Raw genomic sequence first — 19,930 nt, 5'->3', positions numbered from 1 at the left:
ACAACAACATTGGCTAGCCAGTCAAGATAGTCAACTTTTCGAACAGACCCTATGTCGATCAGCTTTTGGATCTCTTCATTGATTACTTTGTTGCGTTCTGGAGCAAACTTTCTCCTGTTTTGCTTGATCGGGGGATAGTCTGGGTCTACCTGCAACTTATGAACAATAATATTAGGGTCAATACATGTCATGTCCTCGTGAAACCATGCGAAACAGTTATGGTGCTTTTTTAGGAACTCGATGAGTCGAGCGCGAAACTCAGGTGTCAACTTTGATCCTATTTGGATGGTATGCTCTGGGAAGTCTTCACTGATGCTCACATCATCGAGATCCTCCATCTCGGGCTCTACAGGTGCACTCGATGATGTAGCGTGCTGTAGTTGCTATGCTGAGGCTTGTTTGTCTTTCAATGTAGTCTGATAACAATCTCGAGCCGTCTTTTGTGCTCCACAGATCTCCTTCACTCCCCACTTAGTTGGAAAACGGATGACCTGATGGTATGTAGATGGGACTGCTTTCATTGCGTGAATCCAAGGACGGCCAAGGATGGTGTTGTAGGCTGAGGGTGAGTTGACTACTAAAAATTTGGTTTGGAGATTGACTCCTTCGGCATACACATACAATGTCACCTCACCAACAGAATGCTTTTGCTCACCGCTGAATCCCACAAGTACGGTTGACTTACGGATGACGATAGATTCGTCAATCCCCATCCCCCTAAGAGCATGTAAAAATAAGATATTAGCTGAACTTCCATTGTCAATCAATATTTGTTTAGTTAAACAGTTTGAAATAAATAGTGAAATGACTAAAGCATCATGATGAGGATTAAGCAAATCTGAGGCTTCATCATCGACAAAGCTTATGGTTTGTCTGGTATAGTTTGTTGGTGGCCTCTTTGGTCTTCCGTCCATCCCCGAGACTTCCCTTGCATGTCTCTTGGAAGCTGAGTATGTCACTCCACCCACTTCTGATCCTTCAGATATTACGTTGCATGTCCGTGTGTGTTGGGGTGGCTTTGGTGGCGTGGTTGGTCTGGTATCTCCCCCGGTCATGGTGATTTTTCCTTTGTCTGACAAAAAGTCTTTGAGTTGACCTCGGCGGAGAAGTCCTGCGACCTCAAAACGTAGAGCGATGCATTCTGCTGTCGTATGGCCATGATCATTGTGGAATTCGCACCACTTGGTGGTATCTCGTTTATCAGCTGGCTTTTTTATCTTTTCAGGCCACTTGACTTTGTTTCCCATCCCTTTCATTACCACTACGATCTCCACTGGGTCTATATTTAGATTATACTCTGGGATGGGTGTTTTCTCTTGTTCTCTTGGTCTAGTGGATGGTAGTGTGTGCCTGGGCTCTCTTCCTGGTTTGCTGGTTCTGGTAGTTGGGTGCAATTTGCGGTATGGGCTATATCTGCGTTCTATTCTTCTTGTGCTTCTGCTTTCTCTTGTATTTGGGTAGGGCGAATATGTAGGTCTGTTTGATTCATCTTCTTCCCATTTGATTTGAGCCCAAGCTTTGGCTAGCACGTCTTCCATGGTCCTGCAAGGATAATTGGTTAGTTCTTTATAAAGGTTTGAATCTACCATTAGTTCTTTCCAAAAGGCCGTAATCGCTGTATCAATGTTGCATGACGTGATGGATACTTTCTCCGTATTGAACCTAGCAGTGTAGTCTCTAAGTGACTTGCCCCTCCTTTGTTTGATCCTATAAAAATCATCAGATAACTTCTCCAGCTTCCTACTGTTAGCAAATTGCTCTACAAATATGTCAGTTAATTGAGCAAATGAAGAGATAGAGTTATTAGGTAGGTTCGTATACCATTGGAGGGTTGGGCCTACCAAACTGGATTCAAACCCCTTACACATACAAGCCTCGCATAGTTCGCGAGGGATGGCGGCTGTGAACATTCGTTGCTTGTAGCTTGCTATGTGATCATTCGGATCTGTCGTTCCATCGTACATCTTCATTAGTGGGAAGACAAACTTTTTTGGCATCTCTACGAGTGCTATGGCATCCATGAATGGAGAGTCTGCAAAGCTACTGGGTAAGCTCTTCCGGATTAGCGCTGGGACCCCTAGGATCCTATGGATCATGGCTTCCATGCCTTCCAGCTTCTTTGCCACCAGCTGCTCAATCATCTCTTCGGGTGTTAGCGTAGTGCTCCATCCTACAGATGGAACAATAGAAATATCAGATGGCAGAGTAGTTGGAAGGGTTGGATCTGTAATGCCCTGGTTACCCCAGAACAGTTACGGTGAACAGTGAACCGGAAATTTGACTCGCTACCCGAGTCCTTTGGTTAAAAACGTGATCTAGGTACTATTAACAGGTTAAGGTGAAAAACCCATAAAAAGGAAAGGGTACATTTCATTAAGTAAATTAACTTCTCATGAGCCTTTCAAAATGTTTACAAGATGTTCATAATACAAAAGAGTCGCTACAGTTTCAAATTTACAATCCCCGTCGGCCTAAGCGGCAAAAGTAGACCGTGGCAGTCAAGCGGCCCTGTATGTACACCACACCGCCTAAGCTCCCCACTCAGGGTTGGTTAAGCTTTTCCTTCCCTTTACCTGCACCACATAGCACCCATGAGCCAAGGCCCAGCAAGAAAACATAATAAAACATGATATAATATCAACAACGATCATAATAACCATTCGGGACTATCAGTCCAACAAATAGGTGACAATAGCCAAAAGTCACAATAATGAGCATCGCTCCCACTAGCCATGTGACGATAGGGTCACCAGGGCTTAACTGATAGGTGATTCTTTCATAAGCTTGTTCAGGACAGGTGCATGGTGATTGGTCACCAACATAACCTTCCTCACGACTCTAGAGTCGAAACTATGGACAACGTCCCTTAGCCACGTGGCAAACGGTCACCGGGGTCATATACCTAGGCTATAGTCATCTGGTCGTAGACCAGGCAAGCGCTTATAAGTTCTTCGACCCTAGGGTCAGTCTAGCATTAATGCCATAGAGCCATTTAATGCATGATTCTCGACTTTAGAGTCGGTCCCTGACTAGTCAGTGTCTCAACAGGTAATCAGCGTTCACTAGCAGTTAATATGCAATCCATGTCCACATATATCAACCAACATGCCTCAAATATCAAACCATGCATGTTATATACCTATATAGGGTGCAACTGTATTCATACACCGTTTTCTTACCTCTGGTTCGAGTGAGAATTATAATATGAACGACCCCTGAGAACGATCAACCTTTAAAATCCTTGACGGTCACCTGGTCATAACCAAATTATAGAATTCATCAATAAAAATGATAACTGAGGGTTCCTAAACCAAATCCCAGCCCCCGAGACATCAAATACTACCCAACCGGGTACTAGGTCCAACCCCGAGGCCTATGGTTTGAATCCCCAAGCTAAAAACCACATTTTAGCAAAATTGGCCTTAACGGCCGCGGCCCTCCCCTGCTGCGCCGTGGCGCACCCTCAAACAGAGAGGGCTCCCTGCCTGCCAAACGCCAAGGGCCGCGGCGCACCCCTGCTGCGCCGCGGCGCCCAGCCCAGAACAGCAAGAACGCCCACGCACGAACCAATTTTCCCTTGTGGGATTCCCTCTCAAACTTTAAACCTTCATAGAACCTCTCCCAAACATATAATTAAACCCCCAAACAACACCCTTAGCTCACTCTCATCGAACCCCAATCAATCTAACACTAAAACCCCCTTTGATTCACACTTCCCACATCAAAACTCTAAGGCTGAAACTAACAATCAAAACAGAGCATGTATAAAAACCAGTGGCTAAAGCTCACCTTGGAACTGGTTTTGGACCTCCCTCACAAGCTCAATCAGGTCTCCAATCCAGCCCTTAAGTTTCCCTAGCTTGAATCTCCACCAAGAACTCAAAACCCTCAAAGGAGAAGTGAAGAAGATGATGTACAGGAATGGAGGAAGCAAACCCCTGTTTTTGTTCTGTTTATTCCACCACCTTCTACAGCCACTTAAGTCTCATATATCCACCCCTAAAATGACCAAAATACCCTTGTGTCATCCTAAGCCTTTCAAGCTACTCTAGGGGTAAAATTGGTACTTTTAGCTTAACCCGTTAGTCATAATTAACGCTTCCCAATTCCCGCTAATCTCAATATCCTCAAACACCAATAATTCATATCCTGTTACCCTAAAATCCCCGGTAACGCCATAACCATAAATATCACCCCGAGACTCACCCCGAGCCCCGATCTCAAACCTGTTATGACCAAACTGTTAAATCCCGTTCAACGATCGTCTCATGTCGGAATACTCGAACCAATCCACATTATAATGTGGTCTCACATTATATCATTAACACCAAACAAATATTCAATTATACCCTCAACGGGCCAAATTACCAAAACACCCCTGTAAACAAATGTGGACCCACATGCATGCATTTAACATCATATTATAATATAATTCTTGTAAACATGCATAAACACATTTAATGGCATAATTAAACAGTTATGGCCCTCCCAGCCTACTAATCCAGCCATTAACCATAATAGGGAACCTGGGGCATTACAGGATCAAAGGTCTTGGGTGGCCCCCCTGGAGTACTCGACACTGGGTTTTCTCATATTGGAGCAGTTGCCATTTGTTCATTTTCCATAGGATTGTCGACTATCAGCGGGGGTCCATGGGTTTGGGTTGATCCCCTTGGGATTGATCCACCAGTTCCATTAGTCGTCGGGGTCGACTGTTGGCCTGCTGTATGATCTTGTGGTCTTTCTGTGATCGTCGACTGTTGGCCTGAGGCTTGGATGGACGCCGCTCCTGGGGTAGTATCGAACGGTTGCATGGGTGGAATTGGAGTGCGGAACCTTATCTGGGATTCAGCTGCGCTGCGTTGAGCAGATTCCAACATCTCCATTTTTTACTTAAATAAGGCATTCTCCTCCCTGAATGCTATGTTCTCTTGCTGCACCATCCTAAGGCTTTCGTTAGTATCTCTCATCTGGGCCATCAGGGCAGCTAGCTGAGCTTGGACGTTGATCTCTCCTTCTTCCAAGTTTTCCATGGCGATGGATGTTCGTCCTTTGCTCCTGATTCAGTCTGTCAGGGCCCCACGGTGGGTGCCAAATTGTAGAGGCTGAAATCTACAATGATCGGAAAGGATGGATCACGGGCACTGACAACCTGTAGAACAAAGGAAGAAAGACAGTAAAATTCTTGGGACACTGGGGTGATGCCAGCCGAAGGGACTCCAACGGTCAAGTCAGTAAGCAATTCTAATATAAAATAAAGAAAATGTAAAGAAAGTAAACAACAAGTGAATAAATCCATCGTAAATGTGGTGGTGAAGGATGATCTAAGTGATCGGTCTGACAGTATTAGAGAGAGATTGAGTTTTTGAATAAAAAAATGCCTCTCCCTTTCAGGTCCAGAAACTTGCTTTTATAGAGTTTTCAATAGTCTATTGCTTAGCCACTGAGGAGTGAACGTGAGAAGCGATCTTCCTCCTAAAAAGGAGGAAGACCTATTCTCTTGGGTGAGTTATAGATTGACCCAACTCCCTTGCCCACGTTTTGGATTCGTTTTGCCGCTTTAAAGATTTTTGGGCTTACAGAGTAGTCAAAATCCAACACTACCCTTGATGAGTGGGCTAAGATTTATTTGGGGCATAGACTGGCCTGGTTGTTTTGAGTAGTTCCTTACGGACCTAACTTGATGGTCTCTTTAGTGTTTATTGGGCTATAGTTTCTGATTGGGCCGATGGCGTAATTGATTTGGGCCTGGCGTAATTTTTGGCCACTACACTCACCAAGAGTCAATCAATCCAACCTAAAGCTCAGTAAGCAAAGTAATGCATGCAATGCTAATGATTACCCAATGTCAATGGACATACACAACTTCTTTTTAAATTTTGGGCCCCTTAATATTGTACACACTGTTTGATTAGGCCAATGCCTACAGGGCTTGTTACACGTATAATATAAAATGGGTTCTCCTCCGGCTAGCCATCACCACAGCAGGGCACATTAAAAATCTTATTCCATCGTTGCCCCGCCGGGCTCAAGAGTTAAGGCGGCCACACACTGTAGTGTTAATACATATAACAATAACTCATATGGAGGAGAAATAAAAACGGGAATATGGCAAACAATATAATTGGTTCACTAAAACCTAGCCCAAATTATTGGGCTGCCACTATGAGCCTAACTATAGACCTCCGTTTACACTTACTTACATTCTCATTTGCCTTTTCAAAACAGTGCCACTGAACTTAAACTTCTTATTACAACTTACTTTTATGTTGCATAAAACTTGGCAAGACATCACATAATTAATCATCATAATACCATGCATGGTCTTATATCATTCATTAATTCACCATATCACTATTATTCCATGCATACAAATATATGATGAAGTGTCAATGTATGTTAATACCACTTACTCACAACATATTCATATAATGCATACTTTCACATAACATGTAATTCTTGTGTTGCAGTTGAGTACTTCACTTACTGATGGACCCAAAACGGGTATGTTTTAAATATTTATAAATCGCAAGTGCACGAATCGTTCATATAGAATAGTGATCGTGTAAGCAAGGATGTCGAACCCAAAGGAGTTGTCTAAAATCGAAAAGAAAACTATTTTAAATTAAAATTGATAAATTCTAACCTAGCCCCAAAGATTGATGGGATTTTTGTATAATGAAAATAAAATAAAATATAGTAATAAAGATATTAAAGACAATATATATACTTAAATAATTTTAAACAAGATGGTAAAAGAAAGATTATTAAGATAATAGAATCCACAAAATATAAGTTCGATAATATTTAAAAGTACATTGATTCCCAAGTTTTAGTAATAGTAGAAATTAATCAAACCATCACTTATTCAAATTAGCTATTCTATTTAAGCACAAGTTTTTATAAAAATATAGGATATATCTTCACTTTTCAAAAAGTATAATTTCAAAGCATTTAGTGTAAATCAATCTAATGAAATAACTGTTATACCCAAAAAATGGAGATCAAATGACGTGGCAATAAAGGTGACAAGTGGCAGTGCATGGTCAGTAAAAGACACATTAATAGTCAGTAAATACATTGACTCCTCATAGTTGTGAAAAGGGACCCGGTAGACTGACGAAGAATTTGGACTGCTTGAAAGATGTCATAACCAAGCCAAGTTCACCTTGGTCCGAGGAAAGCTAAGGAGAGTGCATCCTATGAGGCTAAGGAGAAAGCATCCTAGGAGAGCTAAGGAGAGTGCATCCTAGGAGAGCTAAGGAGAGTGCATCCTAGGAGACCCCAAGGATGTAGTCCGAGGAGAGCCCGAGGGATTTTGGTCCAAGGAGAACTCAAGAGAGTGGTCCTAGGAGACCCCAAGAGAGTGGTCCTAGGAGACCCCAAGGATGTTAGAGGAGAGAAGTGCATGTCCACCATGCACAAGTCCTACCACCATGCACGTCCGACCAACAAATGTTTGTCCTACCACCATGCACATGTCCGACCAGCACTTGCATGAGTGGTCAGTAGGAGAGGTGGATCAACTAGCTAGAGGAGGACTAAGTCAAGATTCCCAGAAACAACTTCAACAAGATATGTGGGAATCTCTCATTCTTCCAACAAATGGGGGGTTTGTTACATTTTGAATTTTGAATGTTTCTTTGTAATTTAAATGTAATAAATATAATAAAATATCCCGGTTCTAGGGAATACCGTATGTATGACCCTAAACCTATAAATAGAGGGCTTATGGGATGAGAAAGGGGCTTCTTCTGCTTCTTCTTTCTAGAGAGAGAAATTTGGGTCTGAGTATTCTAGAGAGAGAAAGTGCTGGCATTTGAGAGAATTCTTGTATTTTTGCAATCTGTACTGAAGAAACTCAGTTGGCTCAGTCCATCTGATCTTGAGTACGGATCTATAGATCACAACTCTAAGTGGATTAGGCTATTACCGACAATCGGGACTGAACCACTATAAAATCTCTTGTGTTATTTACTTTTCTTGTTTGAACTGTCTGTTGTCGTTTACATTCTCTTGAAGGTTTATCGTATTTGACGTTCTCACGTCGTTGGCTAAAAACATAGTCAACAATAACAAATAAATCAATGAACATTATTTATAAGGTAAAACATAATATTTTTGTTTTAAGCATTGGATGTGTACAATTTAATGACACATCTTACACAAAGAATATTATGTTTTGACACTAATGAAGAACAAAGTATAAATATGTGCTAACAATCCAAAATACATGATATTTAAGATGAAAGAAGATATTTGAACAAGAAAAATCCATAAACTTTGTTGCACAAAATGGGAAATCAACATACAAAATAAATACTATCTAGTTATATATTGTTTCATCATCACCTTAATAATCTTAAAAAGATTAGAAACTCATAACTAGAATAGAAAATACAAACATAATGAAATTCTCTTATTTGGATTAAATTAATTGATTAATTCAAATAATTAATCCAAGGATGTATGTAAAACCACGTTTTAACAGATTGCGGAAATGCTTAAACAGATGTATGATATGTGTCAACAGAATTACTTAATCAGAAACGTAAAAATAAAGGACACACGAATTTTTACGTGGTATCAACAACCTTTGCAGGTTGTTACTAATCCACGAGGCCACGCCCAGAGAATGAAGTTTATTAGATAAGAATTATTCAAATTACAATCACCAATTGACTTATACAATCTTAAAGACTCCCTCTTTAAATTGTCGCAATCCCAGCAATTTGACACTTCCTATTAACACTTCCAAATGACTCAGAAACTTGAACTCCCTTCAACTTCTGGTCCGTGCACTAATCCTCCCGAAGAGTGACTCACACTACAAGCTTCTCCCAAAGCTCTTAAACACGGTGTCCTTGAGAGTTTTACCTGCAAAACAGTTAACAAACATATGCAAGAAAAACAAAAAACAAAACAAAGAGCTCTAGGACAAAAGCTCTCTACACATGAAAACGGCACTTCAACAAAATATGAAATCAATCTCTGAAGTGATAACCTAATCGTCTAGGTTAGAAGCTTTTATAGAGAAACAAAAGCATAAATAAAGAATATTCACCATTGATTACTTGATGCACAAGATAATTCTAAATAAGGTAAATATCCATCTGTTTTGACAAAAACGGATTCTGCTGAAACAAAAGATACCCAGACTTTCCTAACCGAGACAAAAAGAATAAATGACAAGAATATTTCCAAGATAATTCCAGATTTATTCTATATACGGAAAGAGACATTTACAGCAGAGAATATTACACAATAAACATGATTTAATCAATAAATACAATATTAATTTTGACTAAAACCAAAAATGCCAATAAACTAAAAATAGAAACAAATCCCTCAAAACCGGGATTTTACACATAACTAGGAAAATTTGGAGGAGAAACTCCCAAATTATTCCTCTAAAAATACATAAAATCTAAGAAAAGAACAAAGATGGAAAAAATAAAGAGATATGGAAGAATTAGTGTAAGAGAGGGAGGTGTGAAATGGTGAAATGAGGCTCCTAATTATAGGAGGGAATGGGGACTAAGAAATAAAAGTAAATTACATTGGGGATTAAAAACAAGGATTAAACCAAAATAAAACATGAAAAAAAAATGGTAATTTTGATGTGAATGTTGTAGTTTTCTTTTGCATGTTTTAAAATGAGAATTTGGCACAAGGAGACAAGAAAAAGGGCAGGCGGCTCAATGACTACTCTCTTTAGAGCTTGCTGGGTGCAGGGAGGCAAGGAGAGGCACGACCTGCTGGTGAGGGGGGCAGGAAACAGGCGCTGGGCCGTTGATTCAGGCAGCTGGGAATGAGGCAGGCCCAAGCGTGAGCCTGTGGCTGCTGTTGGAAGCTGGAGATGGGCTGGTGGCAAGCTGCTGGGCTGTGGGCTAGAAACGTGGAGAAGGCAGCTGACAGGCGGGCTGGTGTGGAGATGGGCTGAAAGGCTAGGCATAACAGGAGGAAGGGGCAGGTGGAGGCAGCTGGTGGAAGGCTTCGGCTGGGGCAACTGGGCCAGGTGGTGTGGGCTGCTGTTGCCATTTCCTTTGCCTTTCTCTCAAAAATGCCACTTTTTGCCTTTCTTTTTTCAGCTTTAGATCTTTTTTTCTTTTCAAAGTATCAAAATGCCACATTGTTTCCTACAAAATAATCATAAACTAAATTAAAATTAATTATTTTCTCTAATAAAATATAGCATATAACTTCCATGAAAATATTGATTAAAATTTAATTTACATAACATTTAATTTCAATAAAATAACATTTTTTTATCTCAAACTAAGCAACAATAATTCAAATAATTAACTACAACATTTTACAACAAAATAACTATAAAAACACACAAAAATATATAAAATCAAAATAAACGCAATAAATTCAAAATTACTTTAAAACTTAATAAATCAATTAAAAACTCAAGAATTAAGCAACAATTAGCATATAAAAAGTGGTAAAATAACTCTATTTTGTAGAGTTATCACTTACATTCTGTCCAAAATATATTTCACCGTGTAACAAGTAGTGTCTTAGGTGTTGATGTTCTTATCCTAGCAATGGCATGAATTTCACATCATAATGAAGACAATAAGGCATTGAACTATCATTTAAAATATCCATAAAACACCATATCAAATTTCATATCCAAATCATGCCTAAAATACCTTAAATCACTTAGATTGAGCAGTAGATTTATCTTAGACACTTGGAGAAATTTTGACAGAGTTTCCCTTTAATTTTAGCTATCCCCAAATATCAATATCAATCAGTAATCAACATCAAATAACCTGCCATAACTACATATCCCAAATACTAACATAATTCATCACAAAGTTATCATATACCGATTTTAATAAAATTCTAATTTCCAAGATCATCACCCAAATTAAATGAGTCTCCACATCTATTAAAACATTTATAAACATATATACCCTCTTATAAACTCAATCAAATAACCAAAAATCAGTTTGTACTCCAAGAACCCCAAAAACCTCATAAAACACAAAATTTCACTTACCGAGCAACTTTTCGGCAAAAACAATCTCTTCTAGCTTTTCTAAACCTCAAACTACTTGGAAACAACCAAGAAATATCTTAAAAAAGATAAAACACCATAGGTAAACTCTCAGAAAAATTCAAAAATGTTGTTTAACTTCCAAGTACAAGAACTTACCATAAAAAGGCCAGAACTAAGCTTAATTCACTTCTTTGGCTTTGATTTCACTTGGATCTCCTTATAATTTCTTCAAACCAGCCAAGAAATGGTTTTTAGTTTTCTTTTCTCTCTGTTTTTTAGATTCTTGGTCGTGCAAAGTGATAAGTTTGATGAAAAATCCTTTATTTTCAATGATTTGGCCTTATTGTATCAAAATTTGACACCTTTCACCTCATCATTTCACTTTTTGACTTATAAAAACCTTATCACTTCAATAATTTTGACTTAATCATATGCTAGGCCTATTATCCTTATGTGTGAAACACTCACACCAAACCTTAGGTCCATATGAGTTCATACCCAATAGTTATGCTTACCTGATTGAGCGTAGCGCAATTGTGCTAGCTCGTTTTGACTTTGGGTCAATACCACTGATTATGTATACCTCCCATCAAGACTTGATCTAATGGTTCCAAAACCATTTTTACTTCATCAATGAGACCTTAATCATACCTCAATTATATTTGGTAAATCCACTAATACTCAATTTTACACCGAAATACTAGTAATCGACATTGTACTATTTTTCACCACTTAACATCTTTTGCCTTCTATATCTCACTTTTCTCACTTGATTTCATGCCTTGTCCATATTTTTCATCCTTTCTTATATCTTGAGCACATCAAACACCCATAAAAGACAACTCAAACGCCACAAGGTTAATAATATTGAACATACACATAGACATCACATACACAACTTTTATACTTACACATGAAAACACTTATAAGAATATGCATATGCTCAAATTATACATATTGTATGATATGTAATGCAATGCAATCATGTGATTATTGGCTATAGAGTCCAATTTAATCCACTGTTCAGTTATTTTGTATTCTATAGCGACGACATGTCCTCGTTGCAGGGTAGACGCGTAGCGTACGAGAGGTTTCGTGTACTATTCACTATCCTATAGGGACGACATGTCGTCGCTGTAGGATCTCACAGTTTGAGTGAAACGATGCGTTTGATATCAGCGAAGACCTTTTATTATTTATAGCGACAACATGTTGTCGCTATAGAACCCTTCGATATATCTCCCAACTCGAGCCCTTCTTCTCCATTTCTCAAAAACTTTGAACTTTCAGAGCTTCTCCTCCACCTCAGATCGCCGCACGTCGCCGCAAGACGCCTCCCCAACCCACTTTTTTGCCATTTTTTCGTGAGGTTCATGAATCTACACCATATTCTTTCTATTGTGCCCTTAAAATTGTAGTTTTTTTTTTTAAATATATGTGTTGTTTTTGGTATAAATGGGTTTTTGTTTTTTTTTAGATTCCATTGGAGCCCGAGGCCGAGCTCTTGCCTTTGGATAACTCCCTAACTCGAACCCTTAGGTACTGTTTTTAAAATTTTGTATTGATTTTTTTTTGTGATTGATTAATGTATTAATAAAATATTAATTAATGTTTTTAAATTGTGTAATTAGTTATTCTAGATAGTGTTAATTTATTTTTTCATTTCAAATTTGTATGTTTGTTAATTTGATTATATTCTTGTTTTTTTTTTAAATATTTTGTGATTGATTAATGGTTAAATTATGTTTTTAATTGGGTAATTGGTTTTTTTAGATAGTGTTGAATTTTATTTTTCATTTTAGATTTGTATTGTTAATTTAATTATATTTGTGATTTTTAATTTTCTTTTATGTTATTTTAATTTAATCAAATGTTATGTTATAAAAAAAATGTATGATATATTAGATATATGTATATAAATGTGAATGTATGTGAATATGTTTATATGTATATAAATGTGAATGTATGTGAATATGTTTATATGTATATAAATGTGAATGTGAATTATATTTTTAAATTGTGTGGTAGGTTAGATTAATATGATTAGATATTTATAATATATGTATGTTCTGGGACTGGGTTATATGTTTTTATGCAGATTTTAAATTTTAGGATAGGCTAGATTACAGTCGTTATGCTGCTGAACTTTTTGTAGATTTAGAAAAACTAACTTTTACAAAGTAGTTTTAAAACTAAGCATTGCAATTAGAGTATTGTGACAGATATTTTAATTGTGATGAAGAATAGAACATAGGTTAAACAAATTTCATGCTTAATGAATTTGTTGCCTAGATTAACTTGTTTCCATTGAATGTAATACTTTTTCTAGGTTAAATAGATCGCATGCTTAATGAGTTTATTGCTTGGTAAAAAGGATTAATTAAGAGCGCTTAGCTTTAATTAATTATATTAGGGAAACTGGGATAATTGACTGCTTAAGTATTATTTGTGGGGTTAACAATTTAATTGAGAGTAGGGAATATTATTTGTCATTGTTGATAGATTGATTGTCGAATGTGGAGAATAATTCTTAACTGTTTCTTTAAAATCGTATTATCCATTGTTCTTTGTTTATTACTTTATTTTGCGTTATTAAATCTTGAAACAAAATCCCCTATTTAATTCTTGTTTTTATTTTGAATGATAAATTGAATAATAGTCCTTGTGGGTTCGACCCTTACTACCACTTTACTAATAATTTAGTGAGTAATAAGGAATAAATATATTTAAATTTTATACGACATACGACACCCATCAGTCCCATATTGGACAGCAATACCATCCCAAACTTCATTTAGACTGTACATAGTCTGGTATTTCCCTAACCAATTATCGAACCTATGGACTCTAAGGTATACCCTCGACAATGTAATGTAGGTTAATCCTGGGGTCCTTAAAAAGAACCATTACATCGGGTTCATACCTAAGAAGGGTGGGGGACCACATTGACAAGTCCAACACTACCTTACCTCCATCCGCCGAACTCGGCGGAGCCTCGTCTTGGGCTTCAGTACCCGAACCTGGATTGTAGAGTCCAAGAACTTTACTTAGCTAATTGTTTAGTAGTATTATAGTATGTTTAGTGTTATCATTGTTACTTTGGATTTTGGGTTCAGACCGGGAGTTATTTGGACACTCATAGTAGTACTTATAGATTTTCTAAGTTTAACCTATAGTTTAAGAATATTAAGTATAACCTAAGGTTTGATTAATGTGTCTGATATTAAGGATCATATTATTATATTATAAGGTTTAGACATCAACCAATAGGATTTTAAGCACATGTTTTGAATGGTAATTAAGGATTAAGTATTTTTGAGGATTAAATTAAATAAGGGTAAAAGTTTGAATGTATAGGGTCAGTCAGCAGCTTTGAGCACGTTGAGGGCTTAGTCAAGGCTGTTTACTCCATTCAAACTCAGCTAAAAATGTGTAAATTCGTGTTTAAATATTCAGCGTATGCCGATATATCGCAGCTATAGGGGGCGATATATCGCAGCACGTAGATACGGAAAACACGAATCGATGCACGGTCGCCTCGGGAACAAAGGTCCAGGCGATATATCGCCTATAGGGGGCGATATATCGCCTCCACCAGCATGAATTCAAATACATTTGAATTCTTTTCCCTTCAGCCATTCAAACTTCTTCAACAGTCCAGCATCTTCTGAACGAGTCTTCAGCCTCTGCTGAACGATTATTCAAATGATTTTCACCTAAAAAGCCATTATTTTTATTCAAGTAAAATCAAGATATTTTCATTCCCAAACTCTATAAATAGGACCTAGTACCCAGCCATTATTCACCATTTGCTCTAAGTTCAGAAGCTGCTAGTGTTAAGTGAGTGTGAGAGTGTAAACACTTGGTTTGGGGAAAAACTATAAGCTTAAACATCATAAGCTTATCAAACACTTTGGGAAGTGAGTTCTATAGTATTTCGGTGGAGGTTAGATTGATCTTGCAATCTTTGAGGTAAACCCAAAACTATAGTTCCTTTCTGTATTTTATGTTATTTCCTTTCTCAAAACCTTCTACTCAGTCCCCTAACCTTATTCTTATTTTGGTTAGGGAATCCAAGCTTTTAAGCATATAAGTTGGTAAGTATGTTTTCTATGGTTTAGTCTTTCCATCTCTTTCATTTCATCTCCTTTCTTTAGACTTACTCTTTTTTTATGGTTTTAGGAGTGTTCCAACAATCCCAACTCAGTCCATAATCTCGGTAACTTTGGTAAGGAAAATAGGCTAGAATCTACATGTTTATGATTATGCTATTTTATGTGTTATGTTTTCATATGTTATATGTTATTGATGTGTATGTTGTAGGCTTGGGCATATGCCTATTTGACTAACAAGACCCCAAAAGGATTGTGGGCATAAGCCTATTTAGCTGGTAGGACCCCACTAATCTCATGGGCATAAGCTTGTTTAGTCTATGGGATCCCAAGTAATAATGGCCATTATAATAAGTGAATTATGTGTTATGATATGTCTTTATGTTTTCTTATGAAATTATGTATATGACTATGTGTTAGGTTTTCCTTGCTGGGCATTAGGCTCACTCCTTTCTGTTTATGTGCAGGAAAATAAGTTTAGAGGCGATAAGATTCGTGACGCTTGGAGGATGTGTATCGATGATGAATGGAGTCAAGGGGCCGAGCGTTATTCGATTCGAGGATGTAGTCTCCTTTTATGTTTTTTATGGTTTTTATGTGTATTTTCCGCATTATTATGTAATGTCTTTTATTTTAAATCATGTTTTGTTCTAAAAACAATGGGATCCCATAATCCTTCTTAGTATTCTGTTTCTTTGTAAATAACTCTTATTTTTCAAGTTACTCAATAAATTATGGTATTTTTGTAAAAATGTAAGTTTTATGTATAGTTTCGATAATGGTCCAATTAGTCTAGATTAGTGGGTCATTACATGGATGCTCAGGTAGGTGGGGAACGGAGGCATGGGCTTGCGAGCCCGAGGGCCTCTTCCTTGAGGGAAGTTTGGCGGTGGGGATTGGGACGTTTTCCTATCTCACATATTTGTGGATTCCCGAGTCATCGGTGGACTCGCCTTCGTCTAGGAGACCACAAGCTCGGAGCTTATCCTCATGGAGGAGGTAGGTGAGAGACTGTAATGCCCCGAATTCTCTGATGAGGTTTAGTGGCGGTTTAGTAGGCCGGGAGGGCCGTAATTTTTTAATTACGCCATTAAATGATATTATGCATGTATATGTGAATTATATTATAATATGATGATATATGCATGCATGTGGGTCCACATTTGAAATATTATGCTGTTTTGATCATTTGGCCCATTGAGGGTAATCTGTGTATTTAGGTGCATGATGTGATTTGTGAATGAGATTCCATTATTATGGAGATATATTCGAGCTATTTGGCGTGAGACGGTCATTTTTAGTGGATTAGCGGTTTTGTCATAACGGGGTCAATTTTAGGGTAGTAGAAATGTTTATTTGATGATAAATTTGGAATATTTGAGATCAGTGTGAAATTCTGGAAGTTTTGACTATATTGTCCCCGGGGGTGTTTTCGGGACCCCGAGCATTAGGTTTTATTTGAGGTTACTTAAGCTTGAAGTAGCTGTCAGATAGAACGTACGATAAGAAAACCTCCCGTTCTCCTTCGTTAGTTCATTTTTGCCACCCGAAGCATATTTGAAGAAATCTTGAGTTCTAGGAGTCAGAATCAAGTGAGGATCGAGGCATAGCGATCCTAGGAAAGATTAGAAGCTTCTTGACCGAAGGATTTGACAGAAAACAACCTAATCGAAGGTAATCTAAGTTTAAAGTTTTGAGTTTTTAGAGTTTCTAAGCTTTGAATTGGACTTTGTGAATTGTTGTGTTTTTTATTAGTTTGAACCTTGGGTTTGAGGGTTTTGGTGCATTGGGAAGCTTGGGAACTTTGATTTGATGATTGGGGACTGTTTAGGTATGATTTTGGAGGCTTTGGAGTGTTAAAAACGTGTTTGGGAATGGCCCAGAGTTGAGGGCCGCAGCCCTGTTCTTGTGGTGCCGCGGCCCTGCCTTGAAGAAGCAGGTGGAGTTTTTGTGTCTGCTGGGCGCCACGGCCCTTGCCTCAGGGAACTCTGGGGGTCGCGGCCCAAGGTGCTAGGGCCGCAGCCCTTGCCCAGTTTTCGCCCCGTTTGCTCGTTTTGACCCCGGGAACCTAGTTTTAGGCCTTGGGAGTGTCCTTACTACTTGGATTAGTTTGGATTGATCTCTTGGAGGCTAGATATTGGTTTGAGAACCTTTAATTATCATGTTATTGATGGTATCCTATAATGTGTTATGATTAGGTAACCGCTAAAGGACTAAAAGCTAAACCGTTCTCAAGGGTCGTTCTTTTGTTCATTCTAGCTCGAATCAGAGGTAAGAAAACTGCACCCCAAATGTGACATGCATGGTTATTCATGAGGTATGTTGGTTGTATAAATGAGGACATGAATTCATTGTGGAATACTTAGCAAATGTTGCTCACTTGTGCATGGTACTGACTCATTAGTCAGATTTGGCAAAGGTGCTAGTATCAACTGCGAAACTGTGACTCATTAGTCAGGTTCAGCAGTGGTACTGGGCACTGGTCACATTGGGCTGACTCATTAGTCAGGACGGCCTTAGCGTGTTCAACGCAAGCCAATAAAGATTAGATCTAATCGACTTTCTGCATTGAATGACTCAAAGAGCATTAATGCAGGACCGACCGCAAGTTCGATGAATATTATAAGCGCATGTGTGGCTTACCCATTAGTCACTCACTTGATAAAGTAGAGACTTACCCATCAGTCTCTCATTTGTTGAAGGCTAGTGGCTTACCTAGCAGCCACTCTTCCATTTGAATTAGTGACTTGCTTGTCAGTCACTCAGTATGGTTTATCAGAACCTCAAGTGATGTTCACTCATCTGTTTGAAAGCTATGAGCTCTGTGTGATTATAATGATAATCATTTGATGATGTTTACATATAATGTTATGTTTTCTTGCTGGGCTTTGGCTCATGGGTGCTATGTGGTGCAGGTAAAGGAAAAGAAAAACCCACCTAGCCTTGAGTGGAGAGCTTAGGTGGTGATGTGTACATATGCGGCCGCTTGACCACCATGGCCAAGGAGTTCTTAGAGGAACTAGGGGGTTTACCCTATTTTTGCCGCTTAGGTCGGCGGGGTTTGAAATTTTGGAACAGTAATGACCTTTTTGAGTTGTAAATAACTTGTAAATGTTCTTGTGGGCCCATGAACAGTTTTATGTATCAATAAAACATATCCTATAATTTTTACTGGTTTTCACCTTAACCTGTTAATAACACTTAGATCACGATTTTAACCAAAGGACTCAGGCAATGAGTCAAATTTTTGGTTCACCGTTCACCGTAACTGTTCTGGGGTAACCAGGGCGTTACAGAGACCGTCGACCATAAGTGAGCTTAAGAATCGCTTCCTTGTGGTCTTCATAGCCTTGGTCGGTGCTGGTCGATGGTATTTGACTGTAGGCAAGAGTTGAGTGAGCATTTCAAGCTCAAAAAACCAAAGAAAAAGAGAATAGAAAATGAGTATGGCGAGACACTTACGAATCCGCTAGAAGGAATAAAAGCGAAAGGGAGCAAGACCGTCCGTCCAGAAAAAGATGGTCTTAAAATTAGGAGGATGGTTGGGTATATCCTCGAACAACCCGCTTCTCCCTGGGATAGCTCGAGAGGTAGTAGAATCCATCTCCGTCGTGAGCTCGGGAAGGGTTACTTTTAAGACAAAAAAGATAGAGGATTTCGTGCGCTGAGGGCCCCTCCCACTTCATCTCCTTGTACAACAACCTCAAGGCGGCTAGGACTCTATATGAGTTGGTTTGGAGTTGGAATGGGGCGATACTAGCGTAGTCCAAGAAACTCCGGAAATAATCCCTTAAGGGAAATAAAGCCCCAGCTCGCATATGTTTGGGATTCCAGGCCGCGAGCTTAATCATCCTATCAGGATTACCGTCACTGGGAGCGTAGTAACTCCTCTCGTTGGAGGTTGCAAGCTGACACATCAACTTTTCAGATAAATTTAACCTGTGAAATGCCAGCAATTGATAGATATGTCCGATGGAGGTCACAGAGCTCCGATAGTGCTCACCTTCAAAGAAATTGTCCTCCGAGCTTGGGATGGAAAGGGCCTTAGAGGTGGTCAGTTGGGTCGAAGCACTCTCCATGAGGCTAAATGAGAGCTCACCTGGAGAGTAGGCAATGGTGACTCAAAGCTTAGGGTCTAGTGGAATTGTTCGGATCTCAGTGTCTGGATTGGGGTATACTGCAACTCGAAGTCTCTTTCTCTTCCTCTCTTCAACCTCGTCGATCTGACGTCGAAAATGGGCTCGTATATCTTCTCGTTCGCGTTGTTCCTTATGCTCACGGATTAACCATTTATTTTGCATGAATGGCAATTCAGGGAGAGGAGATGACGGGAGGTAAGGGATGGCAAGCTTGGGCCCCCACTGATTCTCTGAAGACTGCGACATCTAACAAGAAAGAAAAAGCTGAGGACCCATTATAAAAAAGAAGAAGAAAATACTAAGATCTTGATAATTCGAGCTCGCAAGCTTGAGATAATGAGATCACCTTAATTGAGCCTGAAGGCTCAAAATGATGAGATTAACTCAAATGCCAACACCGAACTGTTATAAAATTCAAGGCATCGAGGATATACCCAGGTGAGAGTGGGGCGGTTATTGTCAGTTTAAGAGTATCCTGAATTTCTAGGAAAAGAGATGGCAGTTTCCCAAAAATGAGATACTATTGGGATGCGTGCATTAAAACCCTATTTCTTAAACTACACGAAACCTATGACCTATCACCCCATAACCTAAAGAAAGGCACCATTTTTATCTTTTTTTACCAAAACATTTTTTTCTAAAGCATGTTTCTGATATATGCAAGC

General features: G+C 38.8%; 1 protein-coding gene across 1 annotated transcript; it reads right to left on the bottom strand.

Moving 5' to 3' along the window:
* Positions 1-383: 383 nt before the first annotated feature.
* Positions 384-4,886, bottom strand: LOC133831892 (uncharacterized). The gene is made up of 2 exons (XM_062262298.1): positions 4,608-4,886; positions 384-2,234 (listed from the first exon to the last, which is right to left on the bottom strand). Exons 1-2 carry the CDS (start codon positions 4,884-4,886, stop codon positions 384-386), a joined length of 2,130 nt encoding a protein of 709 aa, XP_062118282.1.
* Positions 4,887-19,930: the final 15,044 nt, after the last annotated feature.

Source organism: Humulus lupulus, chromosome 4 (assembly GCF_963169125.1).
Source record: "Humulus lupulus chromosome 4, drHumLupu1.1, whole genome shotgun sequence".
NCBI lineage: Eukaryota > Viridiplantae > Streptophyta > Magnoliopsida > Rosales > Cannabaceae > Humulus > Humulus lupulus.
This window is presented reverse-complemented; position numbering and strand designations above follow the sequence as displayed.